This window comes from Lepus europaeus, chromosome 19, assembly GCF_033115175.1.
Source record: "Lepus europaeus isolate LE1 chromosome 19, mLepTim1.pri, whole genome shotgun sequence".
Lineage (NCBI taxonomy): Eukaryota > Metazoa > Chordata > Mammalia > Lagomorpha > Leporidae > Lepus > Lepus europaeus.
The window spans coordinates 66,190,423-66,205,900 of record NC_084845.1 but is presented as its reverse complement, the minus strand read 5'-3'; the positions used below and the strand labels follow the sequence as shown (position 1 = coordinate 66,205,900).

The 15,478-nt window shown below is 43.4% G+C and overlaps 1 protein-coding gene across 3 annotated transcripts in view; it reads left to right on the top strand.

Moving 5' to 3' along the window:
- Positions 1-30: 30 nt before the first annotated feature.
- CMC2 (C-X9-C motif containing 2) overlaps positions 31-15,478 on the top strand; it is a 40,745-nt gene continuing 25,297 nt past the window's right edge. For 2 of the 3 annotated variants that reach the window (XR_009864491.1, XM_062177743.1), the window contains exons 1-2: positions 89-178; positions 11,890-13,996. Coding sequence is in view for 1 of the 3 variants with exons in the window: in XM_062177743.1 (XP_062033727.1) it covers positions 13,970-13,996 (27 nt within the window). In the remaining 2 variants the exon portion in view is untranslated. Of the gene's footprint in view, positions 179-11,889; positions 13,997-15,478 lie in introns of all 3 variants that reach the window. The other variant, XM_062177745.1, reaches the window with a different exon arrangement.

Here is a 15,478-nt window from a genome sequence, read left to right as displayed (position 1 = left end):
CGCATGCGCCCCAGGGGCGCCGGGCGGGGCGGCACGAGCGCGGTCGGCTGTGGAGGGCTCCGGCGCCTCAGTTGTCTCCGGGAGCCAGCGCGCTCTCGGCTCCCGTCCGGTCAGCCTTTGGGTCGGGGTTTTCGTTCGTGACTCCCGTTTCAGTTCTGCGGGTGCGGCCGCGAGTCGGGTGAGTCTCAGGGGTCCGGGGCGTTCTGGGGAACCGAGTCTTCTTGGGCTCCCCGCAGGCCGCGGGGCACCCTCGTCCCCGTGCTGCACTTGTCCGCGGCGCCATGTCCTGACAGGACTTCTGCCGGGCCCAGCAGCCGAGCCGGCGCGCTGGACAGGACGGGGGGGGGGGGTTCTGGGGGGCTGGAGGGGTGTCCTGAGGCCTCTCGGTGGGGCCAAGCAGTTGGCCGGCAGCGGGCTCCGGGCGTCCCGCACTGTTGGCATTTGCCGGCCACGCACTGCCTGCGCCCGGGGGCGGGCTCTGCCTCGCCTGGGCTTTGGCTTCCTCGCGGTTGCGACGGAGAAGCGAAGCCCGGACCAGTGTGGGCACGGCGAGCGCGCTGTAGGTCACGCTGATTTCCTAGGACTTAGCGCGTAGGACGGAGCGGCCCTGTTGGAGCGCATCTCCGCGCACCGGCGGGTTTTAATTCACTTGTGCGAATCGACCAAAGATCCCGTTCGTACGCTTTGCGAAGCATGTAGAGATTTAGATTTTTTTTTTTAATATTGGGTCTAAAGATCTTCGTTCTTGTATTTTCACCTCAAGGAGGTTATTTATTTATTTATTTATTTGGTAGCCTTAAGTACAATCCAAATTTCGGAAACCTTCATTTAAGCTACATGCATGGGAATTTGGGTTGGTAAAGGAGTTCTGTTGTGATTGTCAGGATCTGTTAGGCCGTTGGGCATAAATTGTTAATGCCAAACCTGGTGGAATTCTTGCTGCCCCAGCAGTCACCTTTTCCAGCTCCCCACCTGGGACGTTCCAAACCTCCAGAACACATCTTCTAAGTGAGCCGATGGGTCGGCAGTCACCAAATTGGGCTTTCGAACTTTCTTTCTATGGTTACAAACAACCCCTCTCCTGCCAATAGCTTGAAAGGGCCGCTCTGGTGGGCTGCAGTCTTACTTGAGACCCTGTTATGCCGGCCTCCTAAAATCAAAGGCTTTTCTTCCTTGATCAGTTGTCTCTGTGCCTTTGCCTTCTTCCAACCAAAAACTTCAACCTAACCTTTTAGTGCCAAAACTCAGAAAGGTGATTTAGAGGTGATTGATGGGAAATCACCTCTCCATTGCTCGTTTGACACTCCACACCTGTCATTTCTGGGACATTAGGTGAGTGCTCTTGAGTCTTCTCTGGAGGACCTTGTATCATGCTCATCCTGCCTCAGAAATCCCAGCAGTAGGTTAGGGTCCTTCCTCTAGCCTTGGGTACAATTCCTCTCTGGCCAGCCCTCTCTGATGCCCCTGGAGTTAAAAAGAGATGATCTTACTGTTTCAAGGTGGAGTGAGGGATCCAGGGACACTTGCCGGTCACCCGTTTTCTGCTCTCTGGAATTGCCTCCATTCTGTTTCCACATGGGGAACACACCCTCAAGACCCCTGAGGGTTCACCGCTTAGGTGGCTTCTCCATAACCTTAAGACCCTATATGCAGGGAAAGAAATTAAGCCAGAGACTGACCTTTCACTGCAATTCAGTTTAGCTACAATATAGATTAGATAATGATAATCAGTGGCCCAAAAATGGGTCCTTCGACCCAATATTCACTGTGACTTGAAAGTCATCAATTGTAATGGGTGTGGTTTGAGATTCCCTACAGTTGGACATCTTCTCTCTTAGTCTTGGGTTTCCTATCAGATTCTCCTGCTTATGGAAAAAATCAGACCTAATCTCTGAGCTTCTGAAATCTGAGCCTGACTTTGACCTTGCCACCTCCTCCTTAATACCCCTTTGCCCTCCATCTCCTCCTTAATACCCTCAGTACCTGGCCGGCACCACGGCTCACTAGGCTAATCTCTGCCTGCGGCGCAGGCACCCCATGTTCTAGTCCCGGTTGGGGCACCGGATTCTGTCCTGGTTGCTCCTCTTCCAGTCCATCTCTCTGCTGTGGCCCAGGAGTGCAGTGGAGGATGCCCAAGTGCTTGGGGTCTGTACCTGCACGGGAGACCAGGAGGAAGCACCTGGCTCCTGGCTTCGGATTGGCGCAGTACGCCAGCCATTTGGGGGATGAACCAACGGAAGGAATACCTTTCTCTCTGTCTCTCTCACTATCTCTGCCTGTCAAAAAAAAAAAAAAAATACCCTCAGTACCCTCTGAGGAATCTTACTTTCCCCCAACTACCTTCTCAGTCCCCTTCTCTTCTTTTACTATCTGTTCATACTCCAACAACTGCCCCAAGCTGCTCATACCCCACTACCCATCCCCATCCTGTCCCTCCAAGAGGTGGCTGGTGCTGAAGGTATTGCCCATATCCATGTTCCTTTCTTTCTAATCTGGCCGAAATTGAAAACCATCTGAGTTGCTGTACCATGGATCTTACCCAATACACCAAGGAATTCCTGTAGCTTACCCACTTATGACCTCAGCTACCAGGATGTTTATGTCATTATTTCCTTTTCCACGACACCTGAAGAAAAGACGTGTATCTGGGTTGCTACCACAACCTTTGTCAACCCCTTACACACACAGTGACACCCTGCTAGAACAGATGCCTTTCTTCCCATGACCCCAGATGGAATTAACAGTCTGATTCTATTGAGAACATGTGGCTCATTTCTTAACCTGAGAATGAAAATGCTGGCCTTAAGACTGTAAATTATGATAAAATTCATGAAGTCAGCCAAAAAACTGATGAAAGTCCTGGAGTTTTTGTGAGCTGACTCACAGAAGTCCTCTTCAAATACACCAACTTCAATCCAGAGACAGAGGCAGGAAGACTCTTAACTCCAGTCATCTTATTTCATAGGCATCCACAGGTTATCTGAAAAAAGCTCCAAAAATTGAAAGATGGCCCCAGGTACCTGAAAAGGAGCTCATAAAAACTGCCTTCAGGGTCTTTAATAATAGGAGCTCAGAAACTAAAACAAGATCAGGCTCAATATCACCTGCTTGCCTCTGCACTTCACGGGGGCCAAAAAAGAACCCCTGGCTGAAACCCTTCACGACCTCCCGGTCTTTGCTTCACATGTGGCAAGGAAGGACTTTGGGTGAAACTCTGCCCCAATCTCCGAGCTCCCAAAGTCATGCCTGGTATGTGGGATCAGGGGATTCTGGAAGCTGGGTCATTCCTTCCAACCACCAACTTGAGCCTAGGATTACTCCTTTCTGACCTTCTTGGACTACCTGCTGAGGACTGAGAAGGCCCAGGTTGGAAGGCGCCCACCTTCATCTTCACCATCAGCATGACCATCATGATCACCATCATGAATGTTCCTAGATTTGTGTCAAGGTAGCAGCTAAGCTGATCTCTTGATTCTTGAATACAGGAGCAGCTTACGCAGTCTTGGAAGCACATACAGCCTTTAGTCCCTTCATCTTTGTTATGGGGGTCTTACTGTCTTTATACCCCAGCACCCTCTCCAGTATATAGATGATCTGCCTTCTTCCAAATGTTCATAAAAATTCTACTGATTGGTTCTTCATAGATATCCACAAACATCTTATTTTTTTTTTTTAATTTTTTTTTTATTTGTGACAGGCAGAGTGGACAGTGAGAGAGAGAGAGACAGAGAGAAAGGTCTTCCTTTGCCGTTGGTTCACCCTCTAATGGCCGCCGCGGTAGCGCGCTGCGGCTGGCGCACCGCGCTGTTTCGATGGCAGGAGCCAGGTGCTTATCCTGGTCTCCCATGGGGTGCAGAGCCCAAACACTTGGGCCATCCTCCACTGCACTCCCTGGCCACAGCAGAGAGCTGGCCTGGAAGAGGGGCGACCGGGACAGGATCGGTGCCCCAACCGGGACTAGAACCCGGTGTGCCGGCGCCGCAAGGCGGAGGATTAGCCTGTTGAGCCACGGCGCCGGCCATCTTATTTTTTTTAAAGATTTATTTATTTATTTGAAAGTCAGTGTTACACAGAGAGAAGGAGAGGCAGAGAGAGAGAGATCTTCCATCCACCAACATCTTATTTTTTTATGAACATAAATTGTTAGGCGTTACCCAGGTTACCCTATCAACCCCTTCCCCCTCAACAACCACTCAAGTGCCACGTTGGCAACCACTCTCAATGCCTGGGAAAATGAACCAGGAACAAATCAGGCACTTATGCATTTAAACATGTTTTCCACCCACGTGACAACTTGTTGACATGAACAGGGCATCTTTTTCCTTTGTGGGACCAACACTTATCTCTGCCTCTCCAACAACTGGACTGAAACTTGCTCTCTTGTTTTCCTGTCCCCCAGTGTAGTGTTCCTCAATAACAGATCTCTGCTGGTTTCTCTAACCGCAAGTATTTACTATGAAGGAGCTGTCCTCTTAATACTGCTTTTGATCAGCCTAGAAATTGCTGCCAGAGTGGGCACTGGCGTAGGTGTGTTTGCTACACTCATTTCCTATTACCAAGATATACAAGAAAGTTTAGATGAAATATCGCTGAACCTTTTCAGGGTTTAAGACTAAGTGGACTCCTTGGCAGCAGTCACCTCACATAACAGTGGGGCTTGTACCTGTTAACAGTGGAGAAAGGTGGGTTTCTGTTTATTTCTGAAGGAAGAGTGTTGTTTCTGTGGCATCCAGTCTGGTCTCGTTAGTGACGCTGTTCGAGCTGCTGGATGGGGCATCCAGAATTTGGTAGCAGGTGTCTGACCCTTGGAGCAGCTAGTTTAAAAAATCCTGGCTACCTTGGCTTGTGCCCTTTATTGCTTCTCATAGCAGTTATTCTTTTATCTCTAGGGCCATGCCTCTGGTTGCTAAATCGACTTGTTCACTTAATCCAAAACCTCACTCAAACCCAGGTCGACATTTTCCTGCTGAGGGATGTCCAGTATCATCCACTGAAGTACTTAGTTCCAGTACTGGGACAGAGAGGAACTTTCCCTTAACCACGCCCCCTCTCAGACTGCCCTTGTCCCCATTTCCTGTTTTCCCCTCCCCAAGAACCTTTCTACATAAAAGCAAAAGTTTTCTCTCTGTTTATATGTATTAAGATGCCATATTTGTCAGGATCTGTTAGGCCAGTTGGGTGCAAATCAGCGGCAGCCTTCACAGGCTTCCCACCTGGGACATTCCAGACTGCCAGAAGAGTACAGTGTCACTGAGCAGCTGCACAGACAGTTTCCCCTAATGGAGGTCAGTAGTTACCAAACTGGCACCCCTGCCCAGGAGGTAGCTGAAAAGGAGGACCTTGCCTGCTGCCCAGGAGGCCTGAAGTGCTACCTCAGACTCTGCTGTGCTGATCTCCTAAAATGAGTCTTTGCTTTGACTGGTGGTCTCCTCACCTTCTTGAGACCAACATCTTAAACCTAAATGATATCCTTTGTATCTCCTTTGCTATACAGGCAGGCTTTTACTTAGTTGATTTAAAATGAGCTGCCTTCCCTCCCTTTTTTCCTGTGTTAGTGTCGACTAATTTTGTCTCTAATTATAAATTCAGTATTCAGCAAGCATTATTGGATACTCACTATGTGCATTTATAAGAATTTCTCCTCAGCCTTTCATTCTTAGAGATGTGTGGACTAATATTTTCTCTGGAATTTGCGTGATTTGGTAGAGTACTCACCATGTAGTAAGTATTGTAAATGTTTTTAGAGAAAGCTAGTTGGGCCCATTCCTTGAGAAACTATTCAGAGGAAGTTAGAGTAATTAAGCCCTTTTTCCCAGGTAGCTCCATAGTTGTCCTGGGTAGCAATGTGGCATAACAGCCTCTGTTCTGGGAGTGCAAGTCACTTACCAGCTTGTATACATTTGGTCAGTTTACCACTGTGATAAGTGGATAGGGTATGCAGTCCCCTGCTTGTCTGCCACCTCAGCTGCAGTGTGGCTTGTAGTTTGAAATATTTGGAAAATACTAGTTTAAGTAATACTAAGGCTTCCTGAAATGAAGACTTAAAAAAAGTGTTTGCAGAGTAGATGTTTGTCATAGTGGTTGGTGCCCTGCTTGAGATGCCTGTGTCCCTGTGAGCAGAGTGTCTGGATTCCAGTCTGTCCTCTGCTCTCCATCCTGCTTCCTGCTGACCTGCACCCTGGGAGGTGAAAGGTGATGCTGTAGTAGTTGGATCCCTTTGTCCCATAGAAATCAAGATGGAGTTCTAGGCTCAGCCCTTCCTATTGGAGGACATTTGGGGCATTTGGGAAGTGAACCAGTGGATGAAAGATCTCTTTATATGTGTTTCTGTCTGTCTTTCAAATTAAAAAAAAAAAATGATAAGCTAAGTGGCATTAAAATAGAGTTTCCCTCTGTGAGTATAAATTTGTTGAACTGCATTTTTAGAATGCTTGTTCCTTTTGCTAGAGTTAGTAAGCCATTTGTTCCAGATACATTTATTTTCTAAAGTTGTGCCACCTGCTGGTGGAACTCTGCTGTCATAATACCTCAGGAAAAATCTACCTCTGTGGAGGTGGTAGATCAAGGTGAAGGTATGAATAAAATAATACTATAACTTTTATATCTTCAGTGAGTGTACCCTGCTGCTTCTGTCTTCCCAGCCTATCCTCACAGAAAAGTTGAAATTGCTTTGTTAGAGGCATGTTAGCCAGATAACAACCTCGTATTTTCATAACCGAAAATGTTTCTAAGAGTGTCAGTAGACTGTTCTGGTACCATTGTATGCATACTTGAGGAAGTGGATGGGGCTGGCATGGGGAGGGAGGTATAGCTCCAACCAGTTTACCTTTCTGGTGCTTTCTAAATGCCAGTGTAGAGGTGGGACTGGAACTTTGTATTTACACAGGATTTTCTTCAGCTTGTAAAAAATATTTTGAGTTTGTAATAGTGTTGTAGGAATAGCCTTTTAAAGATGACTACTGGTGGGACTGAAGTTTTGTGTTTAATGATGATTTGAATGGAGTTTTTTGGTCTCTTCTCCACTCCCTAGCAAACAAATTGCTTCAGCTGTGCTGCTGATGTTCATAATTACATTGGTACTACATTTTGAAATTGTTTTCTCTGTTTTTGGTAGCAAGTGTTTATCCTTTGGGTCTGCATTTCGTTTTGGGAGAATGGCTTAAAATAATTTAATTGAGAACATAAAGTTGAAAAAATACTTAAGAGTGTGTGGCAAGAATATATGTCATCTTTAATTGATGCTGCCAGTCTCTGGGCAGGCGGCAGCAGTTAACTTAGAACTTCACTCAGCGGCCTGTGTTGTGTCGGACGGCTCCGTGAAGATGACATCTGTCTTTGCGACTTCCACCCTTTGGTTTCAGTTCTGTTCTCAGACACAGCACAGTAAATTCAATTCTGTCCTTCCCTTTGTGCAACAGAGAATTTCAGCCATACAAATACTGCTTTACATAATGTCACCCTTATTGTTTACTGTTGTAGATACTTCCACATATTTTATTTTAAACCCATGAGATAGAGGTCAAGAGCTAATTCCATTTGGAAGAATATTCTTAGGTTTCAGATTAGTAACCAAAGTAATAGAACCTGCGAATAGCCAAGTCCACAACTTTTTCCCTTCCAAGCAACAACTTTTCTTTTCAAATACAGTGTTTGTCTTAACCAGTGTGTTTCTTTGTTGTATCTCCTCTGTTGTGTGCTTCTCTGACTTAGTAATATTTCCAGTTTCACCAGTGTTTTTTTGTGTAAATTTAGTATCAGACTTGTTTCCATTCCTAAATACTCCCTCTGGGAATATTCAAGTTTTTAGTATTCTGGATGTGTTTACCAGTGTAGAGTACAATATTGTTCTTTTTATTGCTATAGTCAGAACCTGTGTATTTCTAATAATACAGAATAATACCACCTGGACTACTTGGGGACTTGGATCTAGAATTAGTGCCTGTTGTAACTGTGGCCAACCAGAGGTTCTTTGAGAAATAGTTTCTTCTCTGAATTTATTTCATTCACAAACTGATGGAAATGCAGGTCTTCCTATTTTAAACATGGGGAAAGATCTGTTGTGGTGAGAGATTATGTTGAATAGTAACTCTGTCACCTTCTGTGTGACCTGGTGCTTGCTTTCTGTATGAAAATGTGGAAATGCATATTTTGACCTTCCAAAGGGAAGTTTTAATGGTTCAAGTGAATTTAAAAGTATATTCACAAAACTAAAAAGTATACCCACTTCATAGGGTTGTTGAGTTATAAGACTTGTGCCCAATTTGGGTTGTTTAATAATTTTCTAAACTAATAATGTTGACATCTTTTTATGACTTTGAAGAAATTTTAAAAACAAGAATGGTGAATATATATTTAACTTTTCTTTGGTCTGTAAAAAATATTATAATTGGAATACATTATTGTAATTAGAATTATATATAATATATAACATATGTATTATATATAAATATATAATTATATATTATAATAATTATTATTAGAATTATTATATCACTGGAATAGGAAGATAACTACTGGAAGAAATCAGCAAGGATTTCAATGCCTTTTTTTTTTTTTTTTTTTTTGACAGGCAGAGTGGATAGTGAGAGAGAGAGACAGAGAGAAAGGTCTTCCTTTTTGCCGTTGGTTCACCCTCCAATGGCCGCCACGGCCAGCGCATCTCGCTGATGCGAAGGCAGGAGCCAGGTGCTTCTCCTGGTCTCCCATGGGGTGCAGGGCCCAAGGACTTGGGCCATCCTCCCCTGCCTTCCCGGGCCATAGCAGAGAGCTGGCCTGGAAGAGGGGCAATCGGGACAGAATCCGGCGCCCCGACCGGGACTAGAACCCGGTGTGCCGGCACCGCAAGGCGGAGGATTAGCCTGTTAAGCCACGGTGCCAGCCTAAATGCCATTGTTTTAAAATAATGTTTTATATATATTTTAAGATTTTATTTATTTATTTGAGAGGTAAAGTTCAGAAAGAGAGAGGGAGAGACAGAAAGGTCTTCCACCCACTGGTTTACTCCCCAAATGGCCGCAGTGACTAGAGCTGAGCTGATCTGAAGCCAGGTGCCAGGAGCTTCTTCCGGTTCTCCCACATGGGTGCAGGCCCAAATACTTGGGCCATCTTCCACTGCTTTCCCAGACCATAAGCAGAGCGCTGGATCAGAAGAGGAGCAGCTGGGACACAAACTGGCACCCATATGGGACACTGGCACTGCAGGCTGAGGCTTAGTATGCCACAGCACTGTCTCCATACTTTGTATATTGCACCCAAGAGGACAACAGTACATCTGTGTATGCACCAACATTTAGGCAAAACTAAATGACACAGGGTAGCTGGAAGAGAGCATAGGTGAAGGCCTAATAGAGGGAAATGGAAGGAAGAGAATATCTAGTTAAAAATACAGCTGTCGCCGTGGCTCACTAGGCTAATCCTCCGCCTACGGCGCCGGCACACTGGGTTCTAGTCCTGGTCAGGGCGCCAGATTCTGTCCCAGTTGCTCCTCTTCCAGTCCAGCGCTCTGCTGTGGCCTGGGAGTGCAGTGGAGGATGCCCCAGGTCCTTGGGCCCTGCACCGGCATGGGAGACCGGAAGAAGCACCTGGCTGCTGGCTTCGGATCGGCGCAGCATGCCGGCCACAATGCACTGGCCGTAGCGGCCACTTTGGTGGGGTGAACCAATGGAAAAAGGAAGACTTCTCTCTCTCTCTCTCTCTCTCTCTCTCTCTCACTCTCTCACTGTCTAACTCTGCCTGTCAAAAAATAAAAAAGAAAAAAAAATACAGTGGATGAAAGAAAGGAATGATTGCTAAAAAAAGGAATCTGTGGTCAGAGTTTAGGTTAAGTAATAGCTTTTTACCAAGAAAAATAGGAATGAGAAACTAAACCAGTTTATTCTGTGAACTAGTTACTTAGGGTAAGGAATTAGAAGAACCCCAAAATGTGTGCAATTATTGTTGTTTGTCAATTTAAAATAAAGTAGAAGGGAAGACTTATTCTTCTAAAGTAGAATACATATTTGAAGTAAATTTTTGTTGTGGAGGACGAAAGTAGAAGTCATTGTATGTATTTGTTTGTTTATAATGTGCATGCATGTATTCTCTATCAGCCAAATATCTTCTCAAGTTAAATGTTCCTTGACTTTTGATGAGGGTATGTCTAGGTAAACCCATCATAAGTTGAAAATATCATAAATCAAAAATGCATTTAATAAACTTGACTTACCAAACATCGTAAATTAGTCTACCTTAAACATGCTCAGAACAATTATATTAACCTACAGTTCAGCAAAATCCTCTAACACAAAGCCCATTTTATAATAATTGAATATCTCACAAACACACGGAGATGGGCACTTTGTAGATATGATGATATGCAAAAACACAAGGTATCCAAAAAATACTGGCAGTGCAGGCCACTGCGGCACACAGCACACCGTTGTTTCCTCTCGTGGTTCAGTGGCTGAGGAGGACCTGCCACTCATATTTGCTGCCCCGCATCAAGAGACTCTTTACGTCATAGTGCTAGGCCAGGAAAAGGTCAGAATTTGAAGTATAGCTACGATTGAATGTATATCGCTTTTGCACCACTGTGAACGTGAAGTACTTTGAGTAAAACCATCCTGCTCAGGGATCATGTGTATTTATTTTGCCAATTAAAGAGGTCATTTCTATATAACATGAGCTTGCTTCTGAACTACAAATGCACAAATTTTAGGGCTGGTTGATAAGAAACATGTCAAAATATTTTGTCAAATACATTTACAAAATAAAATGTCAATGACATTTTCTAGGTGGCTAAATCGGTGTACATCTTTCAGAAACAGATGGCTTGTATACATAAATGTAGGTGTATAATATTGGTAGATGCATAATGTTAGATGGCAAGTGGCTGAAATATATGAAATTTCATTTTTTGGAGGCTAAAAAGTTGTGTCATTGAAAAAAACCTTGTAGTCGGTGACAGGCAAATGAAACTTGAACTTGGCTGCATTTCCTTTTTCCAATTCAAATAAATACAGCCTGATTTGTAATTTTCAGCTTTGGTATAGTTTTAGTAGTTACTTAATGTAACAGTGATCTGGTTATAGTTGCAGTCTAAAATAGCTGCTATGCTTTGACCTCTGCAATTATTTATTCAGATTTATTAAAATTTTTATTTATTGGAATGTGATGGACAGTTTTGAGTTCCTTGGGACTTTCACACTGCTTTATTTGAGGTAGTTTACATACCATAAAATGCACCGTTGTAAGTGAATTCAGTGATGCCGATATATTTGTATAATTGTGCAGTTATACAGTTCAGTTGTAGAACATTTTTGTCATCTGAAAAACTTTTGTTTCCAGTCACAGATTAATCTCCATTCTTACCTTTAGTCCTAGGCAGTCAGTGATCTGCTTTTTGTTTTTATAAATTTGCCTTTTCTAGATATTACATATAAATTGAATAAAACAATATGTAGCATTTTGCATTTGGCTTCTTTGATTTAGCTTTGGGCTTTGGATATTTATTAGTGTTATAGCATGCATCAGTAATTCATTCCCTTTAATTGCTTAATAGTATTTCTTTAGGTAGCTATACCATATTTTGTGTATTCATTTACCCAGTTAATGGATGTTTGGATTGTTTCCAGTATTGGCTGTTGTGAATAGTAGTGCTATGAGCATTTACGTATATGCCTTTGTATATGGATTAATGATTTTGTTTCTCTTGGATAGATTCCCAAGCATGCAAAAAGTCTTGTAGGAAGTTTTTATTTCACTTCCTGTTTTCTTTATTTTCACTTTAAGCAATTGCTAAATTGTTTTCCTTAGTGTCTTTACTATTATACATTCCCAGTAGCATTGCATGAAATCCAGTTTCTTCACATCCTAACCAATGCTTGATATTGTCTGACTTTTTGATTACAGACTGTCCCCGACTTACAATGGTTCATCATAAAGATTTCTCAACTTTACAATGGTGCGAAAGTGATATGCGTTCAGTAGAAACCCTGCATCGAATTGGGATCTTTCCCTGGGGCTAGTGATGTGTGGTACAATTCTGTGTCGATGCTGGGCAATGGCAGTGAGCCATAGTTCCTTGTCAGCCACACAATCACGAGGGTAAGCAACTGATACTCTACAGTGTATTGTGTTGCCAGCATCTTTGGATATCGTGTTCTGTGTTTGCACATCCCATCATGTCTTCAAAACACCTGTCTTTATCTTCTGCTTCTGGTGGAAAGAAGAAGAGGAAGGCAATTACTCTTGAGATGAAACTCAAGATAATTGCCCAGCACGAAGGTGGCAAGCCAGTGATGGTCATTGCACGTGAGTCAGGACTTTCACAATCCACGGTCTCAACCATTTTAAAGGATAAGAAGCGAATCAGTGATGCAGTGAAGTCATCAGCATCAATTAAATCCACTGTCATCACGAAGAAAAGAGCTGGGCCAATTGATGATATGGAAAAATTACTTGTTGCATGGATGGAAGAGCAGACACAGAAGCGCATACCACTTAGCCTGCTGACAATCCAGGCTAAGGCAAGAAGTCTTTTCAATATGCTGAAAGAGCGTGCTGATGACCCTACCTATACACAGATGTTTACAGCAAGTCATGGGTGGTTCCAACGCTTTAAAAAGCGTCATAATTTTCATACAGTGAAGGTCAGTAATGAAGCAGCAAATGCTGATATCGAATGTGCTGAGGCTTTTAAGGAGGAACTGCATAGGATAATTATGGCTGAAAAATATTTACCAGAACAAATATTTAATGTTGATGAGACAAGCCTGTTCTGGAAACGTATGCTGGAGTGCACATACATTCATCAAGAGTCCAAGACAGTACCAGGATTCAGAGACCGTGTAACTCTGCTTTTGGGTGGAAATGTTGCAGGATTTAAATTAAAGCCTTTTCTAATCTACCACTCAGAGAATCCCAGAGCATTCAAGAATGTGAGCAAGCACATGCTTCCTGTTCATTATCGACATAACAAGAAAGCGTGGATGACACCAGCATTGTTTGAAGACTGGTTTTTGAACTGTTTCATTCCACAGGCAAGAGAATATTTTAGGCAAAACAACATCGCATTCAAGATTCTTCTGATTTTAGACAATGTTCCAGGACATCCACAACACATTGGTGACATGCATCCTGCTGTAAAAGTGGTGTATTTGCCGCTGAACACAACCACACTCATTCAACCAATGGATCAAGGAGCAATCGCTGCATTCAAAGCATATTATTTACGCCAGACTTTTATGCAGGCTGTTGAAGCAACTGAATCTGGACAAACACTCCGAGAGTTTTGGAAAGGTTTTAACATTCTAAATGCTGTTCAGAACATTGCTGCAGCATGGGAAGAAGTCACGCAGCAGTGCATGAATGGCGTTTGGAAGAAAGTGTTGAAGACATATGTGAACACATTTAAAGGCTTTAACAAAGATCCTGCTGTTGATGACATAGTGAGTAATAAGATATTAGTGCTTGGGAAACAGCTAGAATTGGACATGGATGAAGAGGATATACGTGAACTTGTTGGCATTGAGACTGAAGAGATTTCTGATGAGGAGCTGATTGAACTGGAGGAAGAAAGAAGGGAAGAAGCTGAAGCAGAGAAAGGAGTGGTACCTGAGGCGCCAAAAGAGTTCACAACAAAGAAACTGGCCGAGGCATTTGCTACTATCAACAGTGGCTTACGGATGTTAGAAGAAATGGACGTCAGTTACGAGAGATTTGCAAGAGCACACAGGCAGATACAGGATGCTCTTGCTTGCTATAGAGAAATATATAATGAGAAGAAGAGACAAAGTATACAGTCAAACCATGATATCTTGAAAAACATTGTGTCTGCTAAACCATCAACAGGTGTCCAAGCTCCAGTGTCTTCTACAAGCGACACTCTAACCTCATCAGAAAAGAGAAAAATTGATGACCCTGTTGCAGTAGCGTCCACATCATCCAGCAATTAATTTTAATTCAGTGTGTCAAACGTTCTTCAGGCCCAATGTACTTTCAGCTGTGTACCTTCATGGTGAGTACACATTCAACCATTCTGTTTTTCACTTTCATTTCAATATTCAGTAAATCACATGAGATATTCAGCACTTGAGAAAATAGGCTTTGTGTCAGATGATTTACCGAACTGTTGGCTGATACATCTGTTCTGAGTGTGTTTAAGGTAGGCTAGGATAAGCTATGATGTTTGGTGGGTTAGGTGAGTGTTTTTAAAGATTCATTTTATTTATTTGAAAGACAGTTACAGAGAGAGGCAGAGACAGAGAGAGGTCTTCCATCCGCTGGTTCACTCCCCAAATGGCTGCAACAGCCATAGCTGCACCGATCTAGAGCCAGGAGCCCCCTCGGGGTTTCCCATGTGGGTACAGGGGCCCAAGGACTTCGGTCATCCTCTACTTCTATCCCAGGCCATAGCAGAGAGCTGGATTGGAAGAGGAGCAGCCGGGACTAGAACTGGCTCCCATATGGGATGCCGGCGCTTCAGGCCAGGGCATTAACCTGTTGCGCCACAGCGCCAGCCCCTCTTGTATTCTAAATATAGTCCCACAAATTCTTCATCACATGCTACTTGCAGATATCTTCTAGTCTATCTTTTTAAAATGTATTTTATTTTTTAGAGCAGTTTTAGGTTTGTGGCAAAATTGAGCAGAAAATACACAGATTTCATATACTTCCTGCAACTTGCCTTGCATAACTGAGTCAAAGTAGTATATTCATTTTAGTTGGTAACATTGCTACATCATTATCACCCAGAATGTGACTTGTCTTCATTTGCTTTGTGGTGTTTTTTGAGGTGCATGGTAGTTTAATTTTGGTGAGGTAAAATTTTTGTGTATGTTGTGCTTTTGATATATCTAATAAATAATTCCTGACACAATACATTTATGTAATGAAATATTACATAGTACCCCTTTAATATGTACAATTTTTATTATGTCTTTGTTAAAAAAAATAAAAACAATGCTTTGCCCAACCTGAGGTCATGATTTTCATCTGTTTTCTTTGTTTTTTCAGTCATGGAAAAACACACATAAAATTTACTATCTTAACAATTTTTTTTTTTTAAGATTTATTTATTTATTTGAAAGGCAGAGTTATAGAAGCAGAGGCAGAGAGAGAGGTCTTTCATCCGCTGGTTCACTCCCCAGATTGTCGCAACAGCTGGAGCTATGCCACTCTGAAGCTAGGAGCTTTCTCTGGGTCTCCCACACGAGTGTAGGGGCCCAAGGACTTGGGCCACACTCTACTGCTTTCCCAGGCCATAGCAGAGAGCTGGACTGGAAGTGGAGCAGCCAGGACTCCAACTGGCACCCATATGGGATGCTGGTGCCGGTGCTACAGACCAGGGCTTTAACCTGCTGTGCTACAATGCTGGCCCTGATCTTTATTTATTTATTTGAAAGTCAGAGTTACACAGAGAGAGAAGGAGAGGCAGAGAGAGAGAGAGAGAGAGAGAGGTCTTCCATCCTCTGGTTCACTCCCCAATTGACCACAACAG